At 34.0% G+C, this 18,423-nt stretch overlaps 1 protein-coding gene across 4 annotated transcripts in view; it reads right to left on the bottom strand.

The window, feature by feature from the left end:
• The window catches only part of LOC129242383 (ankyrin-3), a 161,188-nt gene that overhangs the window by 125,285 nt on the left and 17,480 nt on the right, over positions 1 to 18,423 (bottom strand). For 2 of the 4 annotated variants that reach the window (XM_054878992.1, XM_054878993.1), the window contains exons 2-7: positions 7,981 to 8,082; positions 6,656 to 7,108; positions 5,797 to 6,561; positions 5,522 to 5,725; positions 2,711 to 3,091; positions 540 to 1,083 (exon numbers count right to left, since the gene is read on the bottom strand). In XM_054878992.1, the coding sequence (XP_054734967.1) occupies positions 540 to 1,083; positions 2,711 to 3,091; positions 5,522 to 5,725; positions 5,797 to 6,561; positions 6,656 to 7,108; positions 7,981 to 8,082 (2,449 nt within the window). Of the gene's footprint in view, positions 1 to 539; positions 1,084 to 2,710; positions 3,092 to 4,736; positions 5,726 to 5,796; positions 6,562 to 6,655; positions 7,109 to 7,980; positions 8,083 to 16,578; positions 16,896 to 18,423 lie in introns of those variants that run through there. The other 2 variants (XM_054878994.1, XM_054878995.1) reach the window with 2 other exon arrangements.

Genomic DNA, 18,423 nt, shown 5'->3' with positions numbered 1-18,423 from the left:
ATCACCCTTAATGCCATAACATGGATCCCAATCGTTTGTGTCACCTGAGACACGGTTTTGTTAAACAAAAACAAAATATTCATAAAGTACAAAACTGACATTTAGAATTTTTGACATTTGACAATTTTTAATCTTTATCAGATTATACTACAGTATAATAAGGATAGGTACACATACATATAATGGATAAAGAAAGATTTTTAACTTCGTGTCGTATTAGTGGTTTTAGTGCTTCGCATTGTGTTAATCGAGTAGCATGTCAAAGTTTTTATACCAGTTGTATTATAAGTAGTAGCCTAAGATACTCTTCGAAGGAGTCAAATAATAACATTTGTTCTATATATATATAATGAGAAATTGTTTTGTTAAGCGATTGTTTCTATATGCAGATGTATAAATGAAATATAAAGGGTACGTTACTTATGGGATATACGAAATGCAGAGACAAGCAAAAGTTTTCAAATGTGAATGATATTCATATACAGTTGTCCATAGATAACATACATACTTGTATGTATATAGCAATGAATGGTACGTACCACCTTCCTCTTCTGAGTCCGACATAAATGATTCATGCATTGCCTCTGGGGCGACAACGCGATACTTTTCATCGGTTTGATTTTGCGTTGCAGCATCCGGTTCATTTGTAATCGATTTCAAAGAATCCAAAACACTGATATAACCTAATTTGCGTGCAATATGCAGCGGTGTCTGTCCATTGACCGTCTGTGCATTGGCATTCGCTTTATGCTCCAATAGTAGATTAACAATGTGGCAATGGCCTTGCTGTGCGGTCTGATGAAGTGGTGTATAACCGATTGATGTGGCCGCATCTACGTTAGCACCGTGATGCAATAAAAAGCGCACCATATTTGCTTGGCCGAAATGTGCAGCTACATGTAAGGGTGTGTACCCGGCTTTGGTGGCCATGTCAATATTAGCACCGTTACGTTGTAAAATTTCAGCTACATTCACGTTATCTTCTTGTGCACACAAATGCATCGGAGTAAGACCATTCTTGGCTGGATGATTGACACCAGCCTTATGTTCGAGCAGCAAATTCGATATTTCAGCGTGGCCCTCCTGCGGAACAATTTTATTTATGTTTGTAATGTATTGAAGCACTAACTTGAGGTAGTTTTTAGATTAATATTGTAGTATACACGTTTTTGTTCAGTATACTCTTAAATATATGTATATAAATATTTCACAATATTTTTTATTCCACGAAATCTATTTCAACCAGTTAAAACTAAAAACAAAAATAAATAAATAATTAACACGTACACTTCTGTTAGATATTTGGCCGAGCTCCTCCTCCTATTTATGGCGTGCGTCTTGATGTTATTCTGCAAATGGAGGGATCTACAGGTTTTAAGCCGACTCCGAACGGCAAATGGTTTTTTATTAGGAGCTTTTCAGTGACAGAAATACACGCGGAGCTCTACCATTGCCTGCCAAAGGGCGATCGCTATTAGAAAATTTCTTCTACAATATTATTTTGCAATTTCATGCACGAAGATTCTAACCTACCCGAATGGTAGTCACGCACCAAACCATTCGGCTAAAAAGTGTTTACCATCCCAAAAAAATACACTTATTTGAAGTTTTTTTTATTACAACGTTCCTACCCTCAAGGGAAGAATGGGAACGGGACGATGTAAGACAGGGCGAATCCATCCATGTATGTATACGCAGATGGCTCAAAGCTCGAGACCAGAGTGGGCGGAGTTGCATATTCCGAACATCTGAGGATCTCCTTCAGTTTTCGACTCCCCGACTACAGTAGTGTCTTTCAGGCTGAACTGAGGCAATAATGAAAGCCGTGACACTGGTACAGTGTGATGCGAAACTTGCATATGATATCTACTACAACTGATAGCCAGGCAGCGATAAAATCCCTCAAAAAGCAGTTGACAACCTCCAAGGTAGCCATGGATTGCCCCACATCTTTTAACGAGATGGCTGAGTCATTTCATCTAAAGGTAACATGGGTTCCTGGCCATTGCGACATTTAGGATAACTGCAGAGCCGATTAACTAGCGAGACTCGGCACCAAATTTACCTATCAATACACAGAGAATGACATAGACATAGCCTTAAAAGCATGTAAACTACTTATCTTTAAGAAGATCGTAAGAGCGGCGAGTGAAAAATGACTTAATGAGACCAGAATCTCTGCTAAGCTAAAATAAGCACAGTCTTAGCACACTGATTTCAGTTAAAACTAGGCACTGCCTGACAGGTATGTACGCCCAGAGGATGGGAGTGTAAACACATGACTTTTGCAGAAGTTGTCTAGATGAGGAAGAGCAAGAGACGATCTCGCACCTTCTGTGCCATTGTGCTGCTCTATCCAGACGTAGGTTTTAGGTTTAAGGAATTGGAAAATATCAGTTTAATAAATCAGGGATATTGTAAAATTTTTCAAAAGCAAATGGACTATGAGCCTGAGTGTATACAAGAGGACAACTGCTTCAACCCAAACTAACCTAAGGTTTTTCGTTCAGATTCCATAAACTTCATGCGGTGATTTAGTTAAATCTCTTAAAACACTCAGAGTGGTTGTCTTAGTTTATTGCATTGCGAAGAAGTCACACCATGCTACATAAATCAAGTGAAAAAGTACACCAACTGTCGGGTCATGTCAGTCGAACTTCAATACACATAAATACGTACATATAAACTTACGAGTATATAAAATACTTGCCTGGCAACTCAAGTGCAATGGTGTGAAACCAGCCTTGCTCTCAGCATTAGCTTGTGCGCCATATTCCAACAAAGTTGTAGCAATATCCATTTGATTTTTACGTGCAGCAATATGCAGTGGTGTATGTCCATTTTTGGCTGTTGCATGTGGGCTAGCGCCCTTCTCCAACAATAATAGAGCCACTTTCTGATTGTCGTAATGACAGGCAACATGCAACGGAGTGACGCCATTCTTGCCTTGGGCATCCACATCCGCCTCCTTTTGCAGCAACAATTGAGCAACTTTGATATGACCATATTTGGCGGTCAAATGTAGTGGTGTGAAGCCTTTCTTCGTAGCAGCGTCCAAAGCTGCGCCATTTTCAATCAAAACAGCAGCGACCTAATTGTATAGATTTCATAAAGGAGTTAAGTACATAAATTGGAAGAATGGTGAAAACAAGAGTTATGAAATATAAAAGTGAAAATATTCTCGAATACCCATAAAAACAGAATAATAAACAAAAGAACAAAATTTTGTAATTCGCAATTTATTTAACAATATTTTAAAACGGTAATTAAATCATAACAAATTTCTTACAACGAATAATAAACAAATTTTTTAACAGAATAACCAAAAATTTAATAAATCTATTTAAAATATCAGCCTGTCTACAATTAAAAACACTCTGACAGAATTATATATTTTTAAGTTGAAAGCCTAAATTTTACGGCACCTCACAATGTATACATTTTCTTATATAACCTTTATTGGTGAAGCCTGGCATGGATTTTTAGAGAACGAATTATTTTAAAAATAGGTTTGTAGTTCCAGAGGTCTGGTGTCCACAAAAATATAATGGTTTTAATTTTTTTTTCGATTATCACTAAAATAATTACGATTTAACTTTCCAATTGTTTAATTCGAAAGCTTTCCAGCTGCGGAAATTATAGGAAATAGAAATGACAGGGAATTGTAGATCTGAGCTATCGATTTGTATGAGAGCTGTGCGAATCATTAGTTCAAATTCACGCCATCTCGATAATGTAAAATCAATAATGGGCTATATGCAAAATTATAGCCTGGCGGCAGGCATGGCAGCCGCATCGCTTGAATCTCAGTCATGAGAATTTCTGTATCAATGGATGAATACAATGAAATTTATTTTCAAAGATGTCTGAGAGTATTAGAGTTAATCTACATAGACAAGGCAAAAAACAAGAAATGTTGATTTTGAGGTAAAGTAGAAACATCGAGGCTGAAAGCCAAAAGTGAGAACGAATAGCCAACCAAATCTAAATAAGAGCACTGTTCTTAAATTTAGATTTCGTTTCGCATGTTGGAGAGGGCCGAAAACTATTTTACTATTATTTTATTTGAAGTTGAGAATATGTGAATCGGTAGTTAATTTTTCATTTTAAATAAAATTATTTTAGTTTAATACATTTTTTTTTTGTGCTCTTTAAATTTAGATTTTGTTTCGCATTTTTATCAAGAGTACAAAACTCATGTTGGAAAAGGCCGAAAACCTTTTTAATATTATTTTATTTGGAGTTGAGAATATGTGAATCGTTAGATACTTTTTCAATTAAAATAAATTTATTTTAATATAACACTTTTTTTCTGCTTGTTTTTTTTTGTGCTGTTTAAATTTAGATTTTGCTTCGTATTTTCGTCAAGAGTACAAAACTATGGTGAATGTGTGAATCGGTAGATAATTTGTCTTTGAAAAGTATTTACATATGTATTTTAGTTGAACAAAAAATTTTTTTTTAATATTGTCATTAATAGAATTAAGTTTAGAGTAAATATCAAGAATCTGAGGTGAGATATCAGAGACGCAAATAGGTATATTTTTTTTTTATTTTAAAATACCAATTTTATAACCAAGCATGCTCGAAATTTTTTAAACAAACTATAAATCTGTAAAATATTTATTTGTGCAGTATTTGTATAGTAAGCTCATTTTACTGTTTAAAATGTTTTCAATAAATTAAAAAAGAAAACATTTTTTGTTTGTTTAATTTTTTCGGTCCGGAATAATTAGAATTTTTTCCCAGGAATATTAATTTTTTTTTCTTGTTTCTTTTTTCTTTGAAAAATGTTTATTTTTTTATTCAAATATTTTAAAAGTAATTAATATTGTCGAACCAAAAATTTTTTTTTAATTATGATCAATTTTTTCTTTTAATAATTGCCGTTACTAATAAATATTATTACTCGGCAAAAATCGCTTAAGAGGTTAACGCACCAATCAGGAAAAAATGTTTTTGAAATAAACTCATTTTAAAGAAAAAGTTGTGGAAAAGCTGTCGCTATTGGTAAGGGTGGAAATCTTTAAATGTTAATTGGCCTATACCAAACGCAAGTGCCAAAAACGTGTGTGGCAAGCATTTGCCAGTGCGTTTCAGGCAATTATAGCCGTAGGCAAAAATATTCAATCTGCTATGGTGTTAATCTGCTTTGAGAAATATTTCTTTTTTTTGTGTGTGTTTTACTTTTCAAATAAAACATAAATAAATACATTAGAAACAATTTCACGATAACTGTTCGAAAGATCAAATTATATCGACTTAAAATAATATTGAAATTCCAGTTTTGAAAAAAAAAAATTAATAATTACATACAGTTTTGAAAACAAAAATTAATAATTACGTAAAACATATGTACATACATATGCGTTTATGAGTACAAAAATTAAGTGAAGGAATTACAAAACAAAACAATAACAAATAATCATATAAAATACTCCTGATGGCGTATCCAAAACAATTGCATCAAATAAACCGTATCAATGTGGTCCACAATCTTTTTCGCAATCAATTGTTTTACCTCATCCTGACCCTCTTTGGCAGCAATGTGTAAAGCAGTATACATATCCTTGGTGGTGGCATCCACTTGAGCGCCATGCTGCAATAACAGCATTACAATATCAACATTGCCGAGCCGCGAAGCAATGTGCAATGGGGTTTGTTGCTCCCGTGCGCGTGCATCCACCTGAGCGCCATTGCGCAACAAAATGCGTATAATATCAGTCTGAAAAGAAATTCCAATTAATAGCCATTTACTTTCCCTTCTAAATGCATATCCCCACTGATAGCACCAACCTGATTAGCACGCGCAGCTAAATGGAGCGGTGTCTCGCCGCGCACAGTCGGCACATCTGGGCTGGCGTCATGTTGCAGCAAATAGATGACAATGTTCATGCAACCCATGAAAGCGGCCACATGCAGCGGCGTCAAACCACTCTCTGTGGTGGCACTGATGCTAGCGCCGTGACGCAACAACAATTCCACCACCTTTATGCGATTCTTCTTGCACGCAATATGCAACGGCGTAAAACCGTTAAGCGCACGTGCATTGGCGTCGGCATTACGATCGAGCAACAGCTTCGCGACACGCACATGTCCACAATGGGCAGCCACATGCAATGCTGTCAAATAGTCCACAGTTACCTCGTCAACGGGCGCACGATGGTACAGCAAAATACGTGCGGCATCCACATGCTCACCCTGTGCTGCCATATGCAGCGGAGCAAGACCGTTCTTTGTTTTGGCGCTAATTGGTGCGCCGCGCTCCAGTAGCATATCCACAACCTGCTCGTGACCGGAACGTGCTGCGCAATGCAACGGCGTTAGACCGTCACGGGTCTTAGCTTCAATATTAGCACCCTTCTCTAGCAGCAATGAAACCATATTGGTTTTACCCCACTTGGCAGCAACATGCAATGGACTGATATTATGCTTGGCCGCGAAGTTCACGTCGGCGCCTTTTTGAATTAGTAAGGTGGCGATGGCTTGATTGCCATAGTGGGAAGCAATGTGCAGTGGTGTAAAACCAGATTTGGATGTTACATCGGGGTTGTGATCGTTCTGTAAGAGATTGACAAAAATTAAAACATAGTACATATACTCGCATATAAAAGGGTTTGTTTCTTAGTGAGTACTTTTGCCCCACCGTACTCACATCCAAAAGTAATGTGGCGGCCTTTACATCGTCCTTCTTGGCCGCAATATGCAATGCAGGCAATCGCACCTTGCCGCGTGTATCACTTTCCAAGAGCACGGCTACGACTTTATCATGACCTTGCTGCATGGCCACGGCAAGTGGTGTAAAACCATCTTCAGTGGCAAGACTTTGATTGGCGCCATTGGCGAGCAGCAGCTTTACAACGGAATCGTGATTTTCCTGTGCTGCCATGTAGAGTGGCGTAAAGCCATTCTGCGACTGTACGTTCACGGAGGCATTGTGTTCGAGCAAGAGTTTTACCACCTCCTCCTGACCGGCGAGTGAAGCAATATGCAATGCAGTGTTCCCCTTCTTGGTAGCGCTATCCACGATAGCGCCGCGTTTCAGCAATTCAGATACGACATGTATATGTCCATCTTTGGAAGCCAAATGCAGTGCGTTTAAGCCATTCTGTGTGCGGAAAGATACAAAATTTTTTTTTAGTAAACACTAGAACAATTGATATAAAATTTAAATGTTTATAAGTTTGTTCAATGAAAAAATTAGCCATCACCAGCCAGCAATAAAAATCAAGAGCATGGACAATATTCCGCTTTCTATAGCAAGAATATCTGAAAATGTTAACAAGCGCTAAAAATTGTATGACTAGCAAAATAGAAGAAGACTAATTCTATATGAAAATGTGTTTTTAACTAAATTCAAATTACAAGTGCACCCATGGAAGTCAAAAAGAGGCTGGGCTATAAATATTCACCAGGGTCATTGTGGAAAATATAAATTAGCTCTTGCTATTGTTTTTGATCCAAATTTCACAAAACACAAACCTGTTTACAAAAAGGGCATTCATATGCTTTTGCCTCGCTTACTGAAAGTCTGTTATAATCACAAAAAAAAATATCGAAAACCCCGGTTTTATTGTTTTCAATTTACTGTGTAAAAGTAAATCCATATTTTTAGCCACCGAGTTGCTGATCTCAATTTCAGTTTCCTGAATAAAAGTAAATCCATATTTTCGCCCAATGAGTTACTGTTAATAGATATCGCCATGTATTTTTTGACATAAAGGAGCAGCTGGTGGTAATTTCTGATTATTTATGAAACATTTTTTTTTTCGGATTATGACACTATTGCAACAAATAACCGATATGTTTTCGTGAAATACATTTCTTACAGGCACAAGAGGATTAATTTCTTTCGCATCGAACTGTCACTTTGTTGATCTCTCAATTTTCGGTTAATGACAAACTTTTTGGTGCTTATGATAATTTCTAATAATAATTTTCACGCAACATTATATAACGAACAGAATTAATTTTACTTACAGCATTGCTGGTGTTGATGTCAATATTATTTTTTAAATGTTCCAAAACTCGCTCCAAGTTACCCGCTCGGGCTGCGCGAAGAAATGATGTGTTTCCATCTCCCTGCAAAACAAAAAAAAAACCAAAATATTAATACAATTTGTGTGGTGGGTTTAGGTATACATATTTGTTGTTATTTCTTTGGTTAGATTACTGCATTTCTCAGCTAAATAAGGTGTATATTGTGAACATTTAATATCTTAAAGCAAAGGCAACGACGATGGGTGATGGGGTAAAGGTAAACCCCATAATTAAAAAATACACAGTATTTCTTTGAAGCCGCAAAGAAAGAAATCAAATGACGTCAGTTGGTGATAGCGCACCGTAGTATTATCTCTGCAAAACACAGGACACACTTCGACGGTAGAGTTTCACAATTTCCATGCGTTGTATTTCCGTTTATTTTTTCATGACTAAACCTCAATATTCACCTATGACAACACACTACGACCGACACAAAAAATGGTGCTAAACTCAAAACGAACGACCCTCATGTCTCATTCTTGTGTTTTTACTTTTTCTACTTTTAAAGGATTCTAGGTAATGGTAATGATATCGATATCATCGGCCTTAACAACCGCGCTGTTAGTTCTGCCTTCTCCAAACTGGATAAAGAGGCAAAGCGAATGGGTTTGGTGGTGAACAAGGGCAAAACGAAGTACCTCCTGTCTTCAAACAAACAGTCGGCGCACTCGCGTATAGGCACCCACGTAACTGTAGACAGTTATAATTTCGAGGTTGTAAAAGACTTCGTTTATTTAGGAACCAGCATTAACACCGATAACAATGTCAGCCTTGAAATCCAACGCAGAATCTCTCTTGCCAACAAGTGCTACTTTGGACTAAGTAGGCAACTGAGCAGTAAGGCCCTCTCTCGACGAACAAAACTAACACTGTACAAGACTCTCATCATGCCCGTCCTAACGTATGGCGCAGAAGCTTGGACGATGGCAACATCCGATGAAGATTCTGCGTAAGATTTTTGGACCTTTGCACGTTGGCAACGGCGAATATCGCAGACGATGGAACGATGAGCTGTATGAGCTTTACGACGACATAGACATAGCGCAGCGAATAAAGATCCAGCGGCTACGTTGGCTGGGTCATGTCGTCCGAATGGATACAAACGCTCCGGCTTTGAAAGTATTCGATGCGGTACCATCTGGTGGTAGCAGAGGAAGAGGAAGGCCTCCTCTGCGTTGGAAAGATCAGGTGGAGAAGGACTTGGCTTCACTTGGTGTGTCCAATTGGCGCCGGTTAGCACGAGAAAGCTCGGCCAAAATCGCGTAAGCGGTTATCGCGCCAATTAAGAAGAAGAAGAAGCTAATGGAGTTCTTTGTGGATGGACCTTCCATGGAACTCAAAACAAATAATATTCTTACTTTCCACTTAACCCAGAGTAAAAAGTTCAATCTTGTCAAAACGTAAAATCTGTGAGATCATTTGCCTTAGTTGTTTCGTTAAATAATACATCCTGAGAATTTCCTTCGAAATAGTGCCATTGGTTCACGCGTTATGTGGCATCATGCTATTGAAGTCACATATCATCCAATGAAGGTTACAAAAAGTTTATTATCATGTAACGATAACATTCACCCTGCACCGTAACAGTGTTATCGGCATCATTTTCGAAGAAATATGGACAGATGACTCCGTCAGTCCAAAAACGACGGCATACAGTGACTCGGTATGAATGCATGTTGCTCTTATACGACATGTAGATTTTCAGTATCTAAAATGCTTCGTTTTTTTTTTTAAGGTATACGTTTGAGGGAAAATTTGAATCATCGCCGAATGCGGAATGCCCGAAATGCATTTATGGCAGCGCGGCCGATATTATAAAAGGTTTGGATCACTTTAAGACATTCTTAAACTGAGTATCACTCCATGACTGAGTTTACCAAAGCCTGTAGTACCGATTGTCTGCAAAAAATTACTCTATCACGAATAATTAATATCAAAAATCTGTACCACACTTGAAGCACTTCATTTATATATTACAGCTAGAACTTGGTTCGAAAAAATATCTGCTTAGATTAATCTATCTCAGTTAGTCAGAGATAAGGTTAGAATATTCGTACAAGTAATAAATGTGAGAAACAGCACTTTGCAATTGCAGTTTTACAGCACCCATTCGGAAAAAGTGGACGCCTCAAATGATCAAGAGGGTTCATTTCTTAAGTTCATTAGATCTTGCAATGGTATCAGACTTTACACAAAGTTTGTCACTTTATGTGCTGAACGATATCGAATTAATTAATTTAGCCCATTTTGAATTGAAACGCTCGGGATATTTTGCTATGCCTTATCGGCACAAAAACACTAAGAAATAAAAATGATGACTCGAATTTGTCTGCTAAAGCTGGAATAGTCTATCAGGTTAAAATTAAACTAAACTTAAATGCCAGACCTTTCAGGCGTTGGCGCATACGCCGTTTAAGCCTTAAAATACAAATTTGGGTAACTATACGAAAATACCTCCGCAAACGAAGTCCGAAACGCTCAGAACCTATTTTCTACCTTTTACAGGTGTTTCAGGTCAAGGCGACTATATTAAAGGTGGTGTTGGTAAATCAGCTGAGTTGTTTTTTTTTCTTTCGCCGTGTGCATGTGGCTGTCAGCTCAGAATGGAACAAGATGAATTCATTATTTGTTTTCTAGTTTCTCAATACTTCGCTTTGACAATTAAAAGTACAGAACAGTGTGGTTGGTCTAGTGCTACCACCTTGAATGAATGCGCCTTGTTTCAGGCTTTGGTACTAACAGCTGTTTCGAACATAAGTTCTGATGCGAGCAAATACGGAAACGATGCGCTCAATAGCTCTTCCTACACGTTATAAATATTTTGCATACAATTTAAACAATCAAATTGGCAGAAAAATTTGTTATTACGCTAATATGTACTTGTAGATGGTCTACAATGTAATAAACAAATTAAAATTCATTGAAATAAGAAAATTATTCTGATCGGCTTCATATTTTTTTTGTCGACATTTTGCTTGTCCGAAAATTTTACTCTATACTTTTGTATTTGGTCTTATAATACTGAACATTTTGGCTATTTGTACGCTTCAGTATTTTATATGATATTTAAGCATTAAAAATAGAAAAGGATTAAAATTATTATTAAGCATAACGGAAAAGGGTCAAATACGCAGATATTATTTATAGGAGTAAAAAATATATTGCTACAACACCCACAAATGTTCGTTGCAAAACGTAAGCCTTGCCAGTAAATGACACTCCTGAAACCGAGTCTAGCACTTAATTAACATTAATTTATGCCTCATTTATTGCACAGAGTGAACGAAAACTAACAAATAGCCTGCACACCTGTCATTAAAGTCGTGCAGGTGCGCATAAGGTTTCCAGTTACTATCCAACCACCCACCCACCATCTAACAAATTATATCTATAACAACAATATCCCACACATGCACACGTAAGTATTAGCAACCAGCTGTTGCCACTTATACACACATACTTATATGTGGACTATAAAAGTTGTTTACTAGATATTTGTTTACAATTTTTTGGGGGTTGGAAAATATGAACATACATGCGAGTATACAAAACAAAAACTTTTCATTCTCGAAAGAGCATGAATTCTCGAAAATGGCGTCATCATTGTGAGAGTATGGCAGCATCTGCGAAAGAGAGTTTCGAAGAAGAAATTACACTCTCAAATTTATTTCCCTCTTTTTTCTTCCTTTCTTTGATTTGCTTCCGACTGAAAATGAAGTGTTCGCAATACCAAGCGGCAGACAGGGTTTTTTGTTTTTTTTTTTTTTATAACTTTTCAATGTTTGCCTATGTGCTTTATGCGCATGCATGTAAAAAAACACACCCCTTTGGACATTGAATTTATTTTCTATATGAATAGAAAGAATGCACTAAGAGAAAGCCGCTTTTGTAATCGACATTCAAAAGAATGTAGCATAAATCCCGGAAGTAATTAAAATTATTTTTTTAATGTTTACCAAGCAAAATGAAAATGCTAGAGGTTATTTTCTATTGAAAGTATAAGAATTGTCTGCGAAGAATTCAACTGATTTCTTATAGAAAACTGTAGGTTTTTGAAATGAAGCGATGAATTTTTGAGAAATTGGTTCTAATTTTATTAAAAATAGGGATCTTTTTTTATTGTATTACGAGCATTTCCAAACATATTCTAATAATTTTTAATTTAAACAAATATTAAGTTTCCATATGTGCTTAAAGGCTTTAATATTAAAAACAAATACTTTTTAATCTGTATTAAATGGTAATAAAACTAATTTGAAGATATTTATTGTAAATGTGTGAATTTTTTTTTTTATTAGAACGTTTGAAACGCCTTACTTTTTTGGCGAACGTCACTCACAAAACTTCAAGGTAATTTGAAACTCGCCAAAACTTTGCGATATGAATTAGTAAAGCGCCTAAAAGAGACTGAATAAATTGAAAAGACGTAGAGACTGCATTACAACACTTTTAATCGAATGAAACTAATTTCGAAATTGCAGTTTGGGATAAAGCCACCCAAAATTGACTGTGTTTAGCAAATTCAAATTGTTTCGAATAATTCAATATTGTTAATTTACTTTATTTATAGACTTTATTTATAGACTTAATTTTTAGTCTACAAAGAAGTGCTCTTTTTCGACAATTGAATATTTATTATAATTATATTTATTTGTGTATTTTAAAAATTCCGGATTAAAAAATTTAATGAAGCGAAGTACAAACTCTTATGAAAAGGCATGAATAAGTACGAAAACATTTTGAGTTATGGATAGAAAATAAAACACCAATCTGTTCCCAACAAGTGTTATGGTGATTTCAATACTTAATTATACAATATTTAAGTTTTTCATTTAAAAGCGTAAAAACTAGGAATACAAATTAACGGTCATATTTGAAATATAAATTTCAAGCATGAATCTGAAAACTACTGAAGGTGAAAGCGAATACTCGTACAAGTAATTCTATAAATATATTTGTTTAAAGTACTCAAAAAAAAATTATTTCATTCATATTTAACTCTCATGAAATTTTACTACATCAGCAATCAAATATGAAGGGAATTTTCGCAATCTCTACATATGTAAATTTAGGCGTGACTTAGCCACAACCTACTTATGGGATAACCGTTTCATGGTCATGACAACCCACCGACGAAACGAATGGGATCAAAAAAGTTAGACATCAGCACCTAAGCCTCTAGAGTTAAAAACTTCATGAGAGGGCATGAGGTAACCAGTCATTCGTTCTTGTTGACTAATCAATATTCTTCACGAACTATGACTTCAGTCTGGTTGATAATTTGTTGGAGATGAAAGAGGTTTGCGATTCGTGTCACAAAATTGTTGCCACGTGTGCGCAAATCCAGACAGTTTTTCTGAATACGTAGCTTCTCTTGACTAAAAAGAGGATTTGGTGCACTGAATAAAATTTTAAAACTTCGTATTTATGTAAGCTTATTGCGAAAAACTTAAAATAAGTTATATAAATTTACAGGGGATTTACAGCTGAACTTTGAGAATGAAACTCGAACTATTTAAGAATATTTAAATGCGCTTAATTATTACGAAATACTCGTGCGCACACTACATAGAAACAATTAAAGAATTTTTTAATTAGCTCATCTGAAAAATCATTACACTTGCTTTTTGTATGGCGTCCCATATCGGTAAGAGGAAGTATGCATCTAGGTCTAGTAGAAGAAATGCTTATACGCTCAGTGCAGCTTATTACCATCCTAGGTTTCTTAAAAGAACTGAGTTTGAATGAGAGCAAAATAGACCTTAAGGTCGAGTCTCATGCCTATATTTTCATATCTACACAAACCTATTAAATTGTAAATTTTTTTATTACTATATAAATACAACCTGCAACAAAATTTAAAACAAAAAATTTATTTTTTGCGCAACATATTTCAAACGAATATTTAAAAAAAAATAATAAATGTGTTTATTTCCTTTTTTTTGGTTATTTCTTATAGGTATTATATAGCACCATTTTATAAACCATTTCAAATCAAAGCCCTGAAATTTTTAAGCGTTTTTTTTAATTTTTCTATAAGAGCCTGTGCGAAAATATTTTATTTTTGAAACTTGGCACCTACCTCGATTTTTAAAAATAACAATACTCTTCAACAAAACAAAGAGCACTTCATAATAATCTTCAAAATGAAAATGAATTGTTTAATATTATTTGAAAAACAAAATTATCGAGTTTTTCAAACAAAAATATTTTTCAAAATAAAAATAAATTGTTTAATATTATTTGAAAAAAGAAAAAACTTTGACTATGAAACTATTTTTTTTCTGAATTACCCCGCACGCATTGTTACATCAAAGGGCTAAACGATTTGTAAAACAAACTCCATCTTATGTAAATTTTTCGAAAGAGAAATTTCTGAAGTAACTATTCTTTTTTTATTTTATTCAGTTTTAATATTTATCTATTAGAAAATAATAAACTACAAATGCAATTTTTCAAATTTAACTGCACAGAACTATTTTCTTTTCGTATTATTATTATTTATTTTTTTTTTTTTGTTTTGAAATTTCACTTTACGTATTATGGAAAACACAAAACAAAAAAAGTGCAAATTGAAAAAATATGTCCTTCCGTTTTTTGAAATACATATCGTCTTGAAAAATAGTCACCCTAAATTAAAATGAGAATTTTGTATCTATAATTTTCTAAATAAAAATGTTCATCAGCTGACCCCTTTTAATTTTTTGTTTTTGAACACTTTTTCTACTTTTTTAAATTCTATTTGAAGAGTTTTATTTGCTTTTTTTATGGTTTTATCATTAGAGCATTAAAAAAGCTTTTACAATTTTCAAAATAAAAATTCTATTATATATAGTATTTATATATGAATATTTCTAAATTTTTTTTTTTTTAAGTTGATTTTTTTTTACTTTAACGCTGGAAAATACCACATTCCTCTACATACTAATAAAAATAACTTTAAAATTTAAATTAAATTTATATTTCTTGCTTCAAATTAAAACTTACTGTTTTTGAACAGTAAAAAAATTTGTAGTAAATGTTCCATTTCCTGCACTTTTTATGGTTTCAAAATAAAAATAATAATAAAATAATAAAAAATTAATAATAAAATAATAAAAAATAAATTTTCAAAATAAAAATTCTATATATAGGATTTATTTATGAATATTTCATTTATAAGTAAATTTTTTTAATGCTAGAAAATACCCACGATCCTCTACATACCAATAAAAATAACTTTAAAATTTTTCTAAATTAAATTTATATTTTTTACCCCAAATTAAAACTTACTATTTTTGAACAGCAAAAAAAGTTGTAGTAAATGTTCCATTGCCTGCACTTTTTATGGTTTCAAAATATAAAAATTATATTGTAATAAAATATAAAAAATTTATAATGTTATTTCATTAAAATAAAAATAAATTTTCAAAATAAAAATTCTATATATAGTATATTTTTATGAATATTTCAAAAAAACTTTTTTTATAAGTAAATTATTTTAACGGTAGAAAATACCCACGATCCTCTACATACCAATAAAAATAACTTTAAAATTTTTTAAAATTAAATTTATATTTCTTTCCCTAAGATAAGTGCTTAGGAAATTCGAGTATTTCGTTACTAGGCAATGATTATAACTTAACTTACATATTCTGATTTTTGTTTTTAATTTTTATGTCACATATATAATATTTTACGCAAATGAAAAATCTCACTTTCAAATATTAATTTTTATAAATAAAAGAACCACCAAGAAAATAGATTAAGAAAGAGTTTCTTTAAAAAATATATCTATTAAAAATTGTCAAGCCATTTTGCCATGACTCATTTTATACGCAGTACGCAGTAAACTATAGGTGCACGCACTGTTCATGTACAGAAAGTTGTCAGTGCATATTTTGAAATTAGGTTAATCTAAAAATAAAATGAATACTGAATTCGTTCCTCATTCCGGATACGCACATCAGTGGCACTGTCATACTTATACCAAAGCCGCACCCAAGGCCCAATTATATCATTGCACGAACGTTTCATGAAATTCATTCTTCCCCAGGTAATTACTACAAACCTGAATTTATCATACGTAAATTTGCATACAAAATTAAGAATCATATAAATTACCATCTTATTCACTTGGCAATTTTCACATAATTACACTATCACCAGCACCACTCAACCATCGGCTTACTTATACGAAAGCTTACATTCGCTGCTGCCAGTGTGAAAGGGAATAGGAAAATCGATGAAAATTTTCACTACGTCGCATGGGTGGGTCTCAATGAAAATATTTTGCAAAACTCTAAGTAAAATGCATATTTTTCAACTAAAATGAATTTTGTATACGGAAATATCTTATTTGTAATGAAATCTTGGCAAAGTATTTTAAATGCAGTGTCAAAAGTTCAATAAATCAATGTAGCTATGAAAAATCGATATCATCAAAGATGGACGCCATTATGGCTGCCGCATTAGTCAACAGCAAAATTTTGCACTACAATTTCATATTTTATAAATATTTATTGAAAGAAATTGAGAAATTTATAAAAGAATTACCTGCGTTCCATTTTCAGTGACCATTTTGTACAAAATCTAAATTTTATGAAGGTTTTCCCAAAAATTTTCTTCACTTTAAATTTATATATTATAGAGAAATTGTGTAAGTCGATGTCGTCACTGCTTAGTCATAGCTTTCCTTTCTTTTTCTGGTTGAAATTTTCATTTATGTGCACACTTTATTATAAAAAACTTATTAAATGTAACCTTTTAAAGGTTCTGATATATTTTTGGAATTAAATTTGTAGCTTAAAATACTTTAAAACCCGTTTGAAATTAATATATATGTATTATATATCTATATATATTATAAGTATGTGTATATCTATATTGTGTTCTATAGTAGATGGCTTTTTCACTTAGACGCTGATGTTAAGGAGAATTTTTGCTTCCGATTTCTTGAAAATTTTACTCTAGACTGGATGTGACCGCAACTTCAGCGTATCCTCGTAGCTGGTCACAGAGTTGCCGACTCAGGATGTTCGAAGGACCTGCGCACTTTGCCATCGAATTAAGCCTTTTCGAAATTATGCACTGAGAGAGTTTGAGAGGTTTTTCGAATGTGTGCGAAGAGAGAAGAGAATGCATTAGAGCGATTTTAAGCGCCGGTCGCGTGCCAAGCAACGTGCTTACCACGTGCATCTGTTATTGTTTTGATAAATAAAGTTGCCGGTTTATATTCTTTAGTTGTTGTTTGATACGCTGACATACCTAGAGAAGTACATACTGCCTACCGTCTAAGTACCTTAGCCCGCACATGCGCAACGGCAATATTATTTAGAATGCAATTTTGTGCAATGTTTTGTAAATATATATGTAAATATGCATACGTGTGGGTAGATAATATTTGTCGATATGGCTTTGACAAATCCTTAATTTATCTGGGAGTTTGTTAAACTGCTTTTAAATGGTGTTTTCTTTTATGCATTGGAGCCCACTTACATTTACACAGTTTTCGTGGATACCCACATAAATACAGCCCAGGCAATAAGTATTAGATATCCCATCATTTAACTAAAGTGCGTTCATTAACTATAGAACAAGGACTTATTCACAAGCTTTGGCATCTCATTTGTTCCCAAATTAATACTAATATTTTTTTATAAATAAAAATCCAAGTTTCAAATTTTGTGCAAACTAAAAATAAAAATCAAGAAATTTTTATAATAATTTCACTCTTTTATCAGAACTTTTAAAGAAATTTCTAGTATGCAGAGTTATAGGCCATCACATTTTGGTGTTTAAAGCGCAATTCTGAAGTGACTCAAAATCACATTGATTTCTGTCAATTTTTTTTTATGATGGTGTTGGGTTACATGTAGAAAATGCTTCAGTGTCTTTTAATTATAACTAATGTTGCCTTTTCTAGTGACAGTCTTACTGGATGAAACAGATGGTACTATAACTAAAAAAACGCAAAACAAAATCACTCTAGGCAAATAGTCGAATGCCTACTCAGCTACAATTAGTTAGGGTTTTTCACAATCGTGACTACGAATCTGATGTTAACTTTTTGTAAACTAAGTGACGTATATATGATTTCATCGAAGGAAAGTCTGCCTCCTCCTGACCGAGAAATATTCGGGGAAATAATGCTCGCAAATTTTCGGATGCACGCATGTATTGTGAAAAGCAAAGAGGACGACCGCGGATGGTTAGACGACGTTGAGAACGATCTAAGTAGCTTAAGCAAGTAAGCAAGCAGCAAACTACGGTAGTATGTCTATGGACCGAGATGCATGGAGAAAAATTGTGGAGGAAGCTAAAGCTCACACTGAACCGTAGTGCCATGCGTGATGATGATGAGGAATGCCAGTAAATGCAAATTTGCGAAGACTTTCCAGT

Source organism: Anastrepha obliqua, chromosome 3 (genome assembly GCF_027943255.1).
Source record: "Anastrepha obliqua isolate idAnaObli1 chromosome 3, idAnaObli1_1.0, whole genome shotgun sequence".
Lineage (NCBI taxonomy): Eukaryota > Metazoa > Arthropoda > Insecta > Diptera > Tephritidae > Anastrepha > Anastrepha obliqua.
This window is presented reverse-complemented; position numbering and strand designations above follow the sequence as displayed.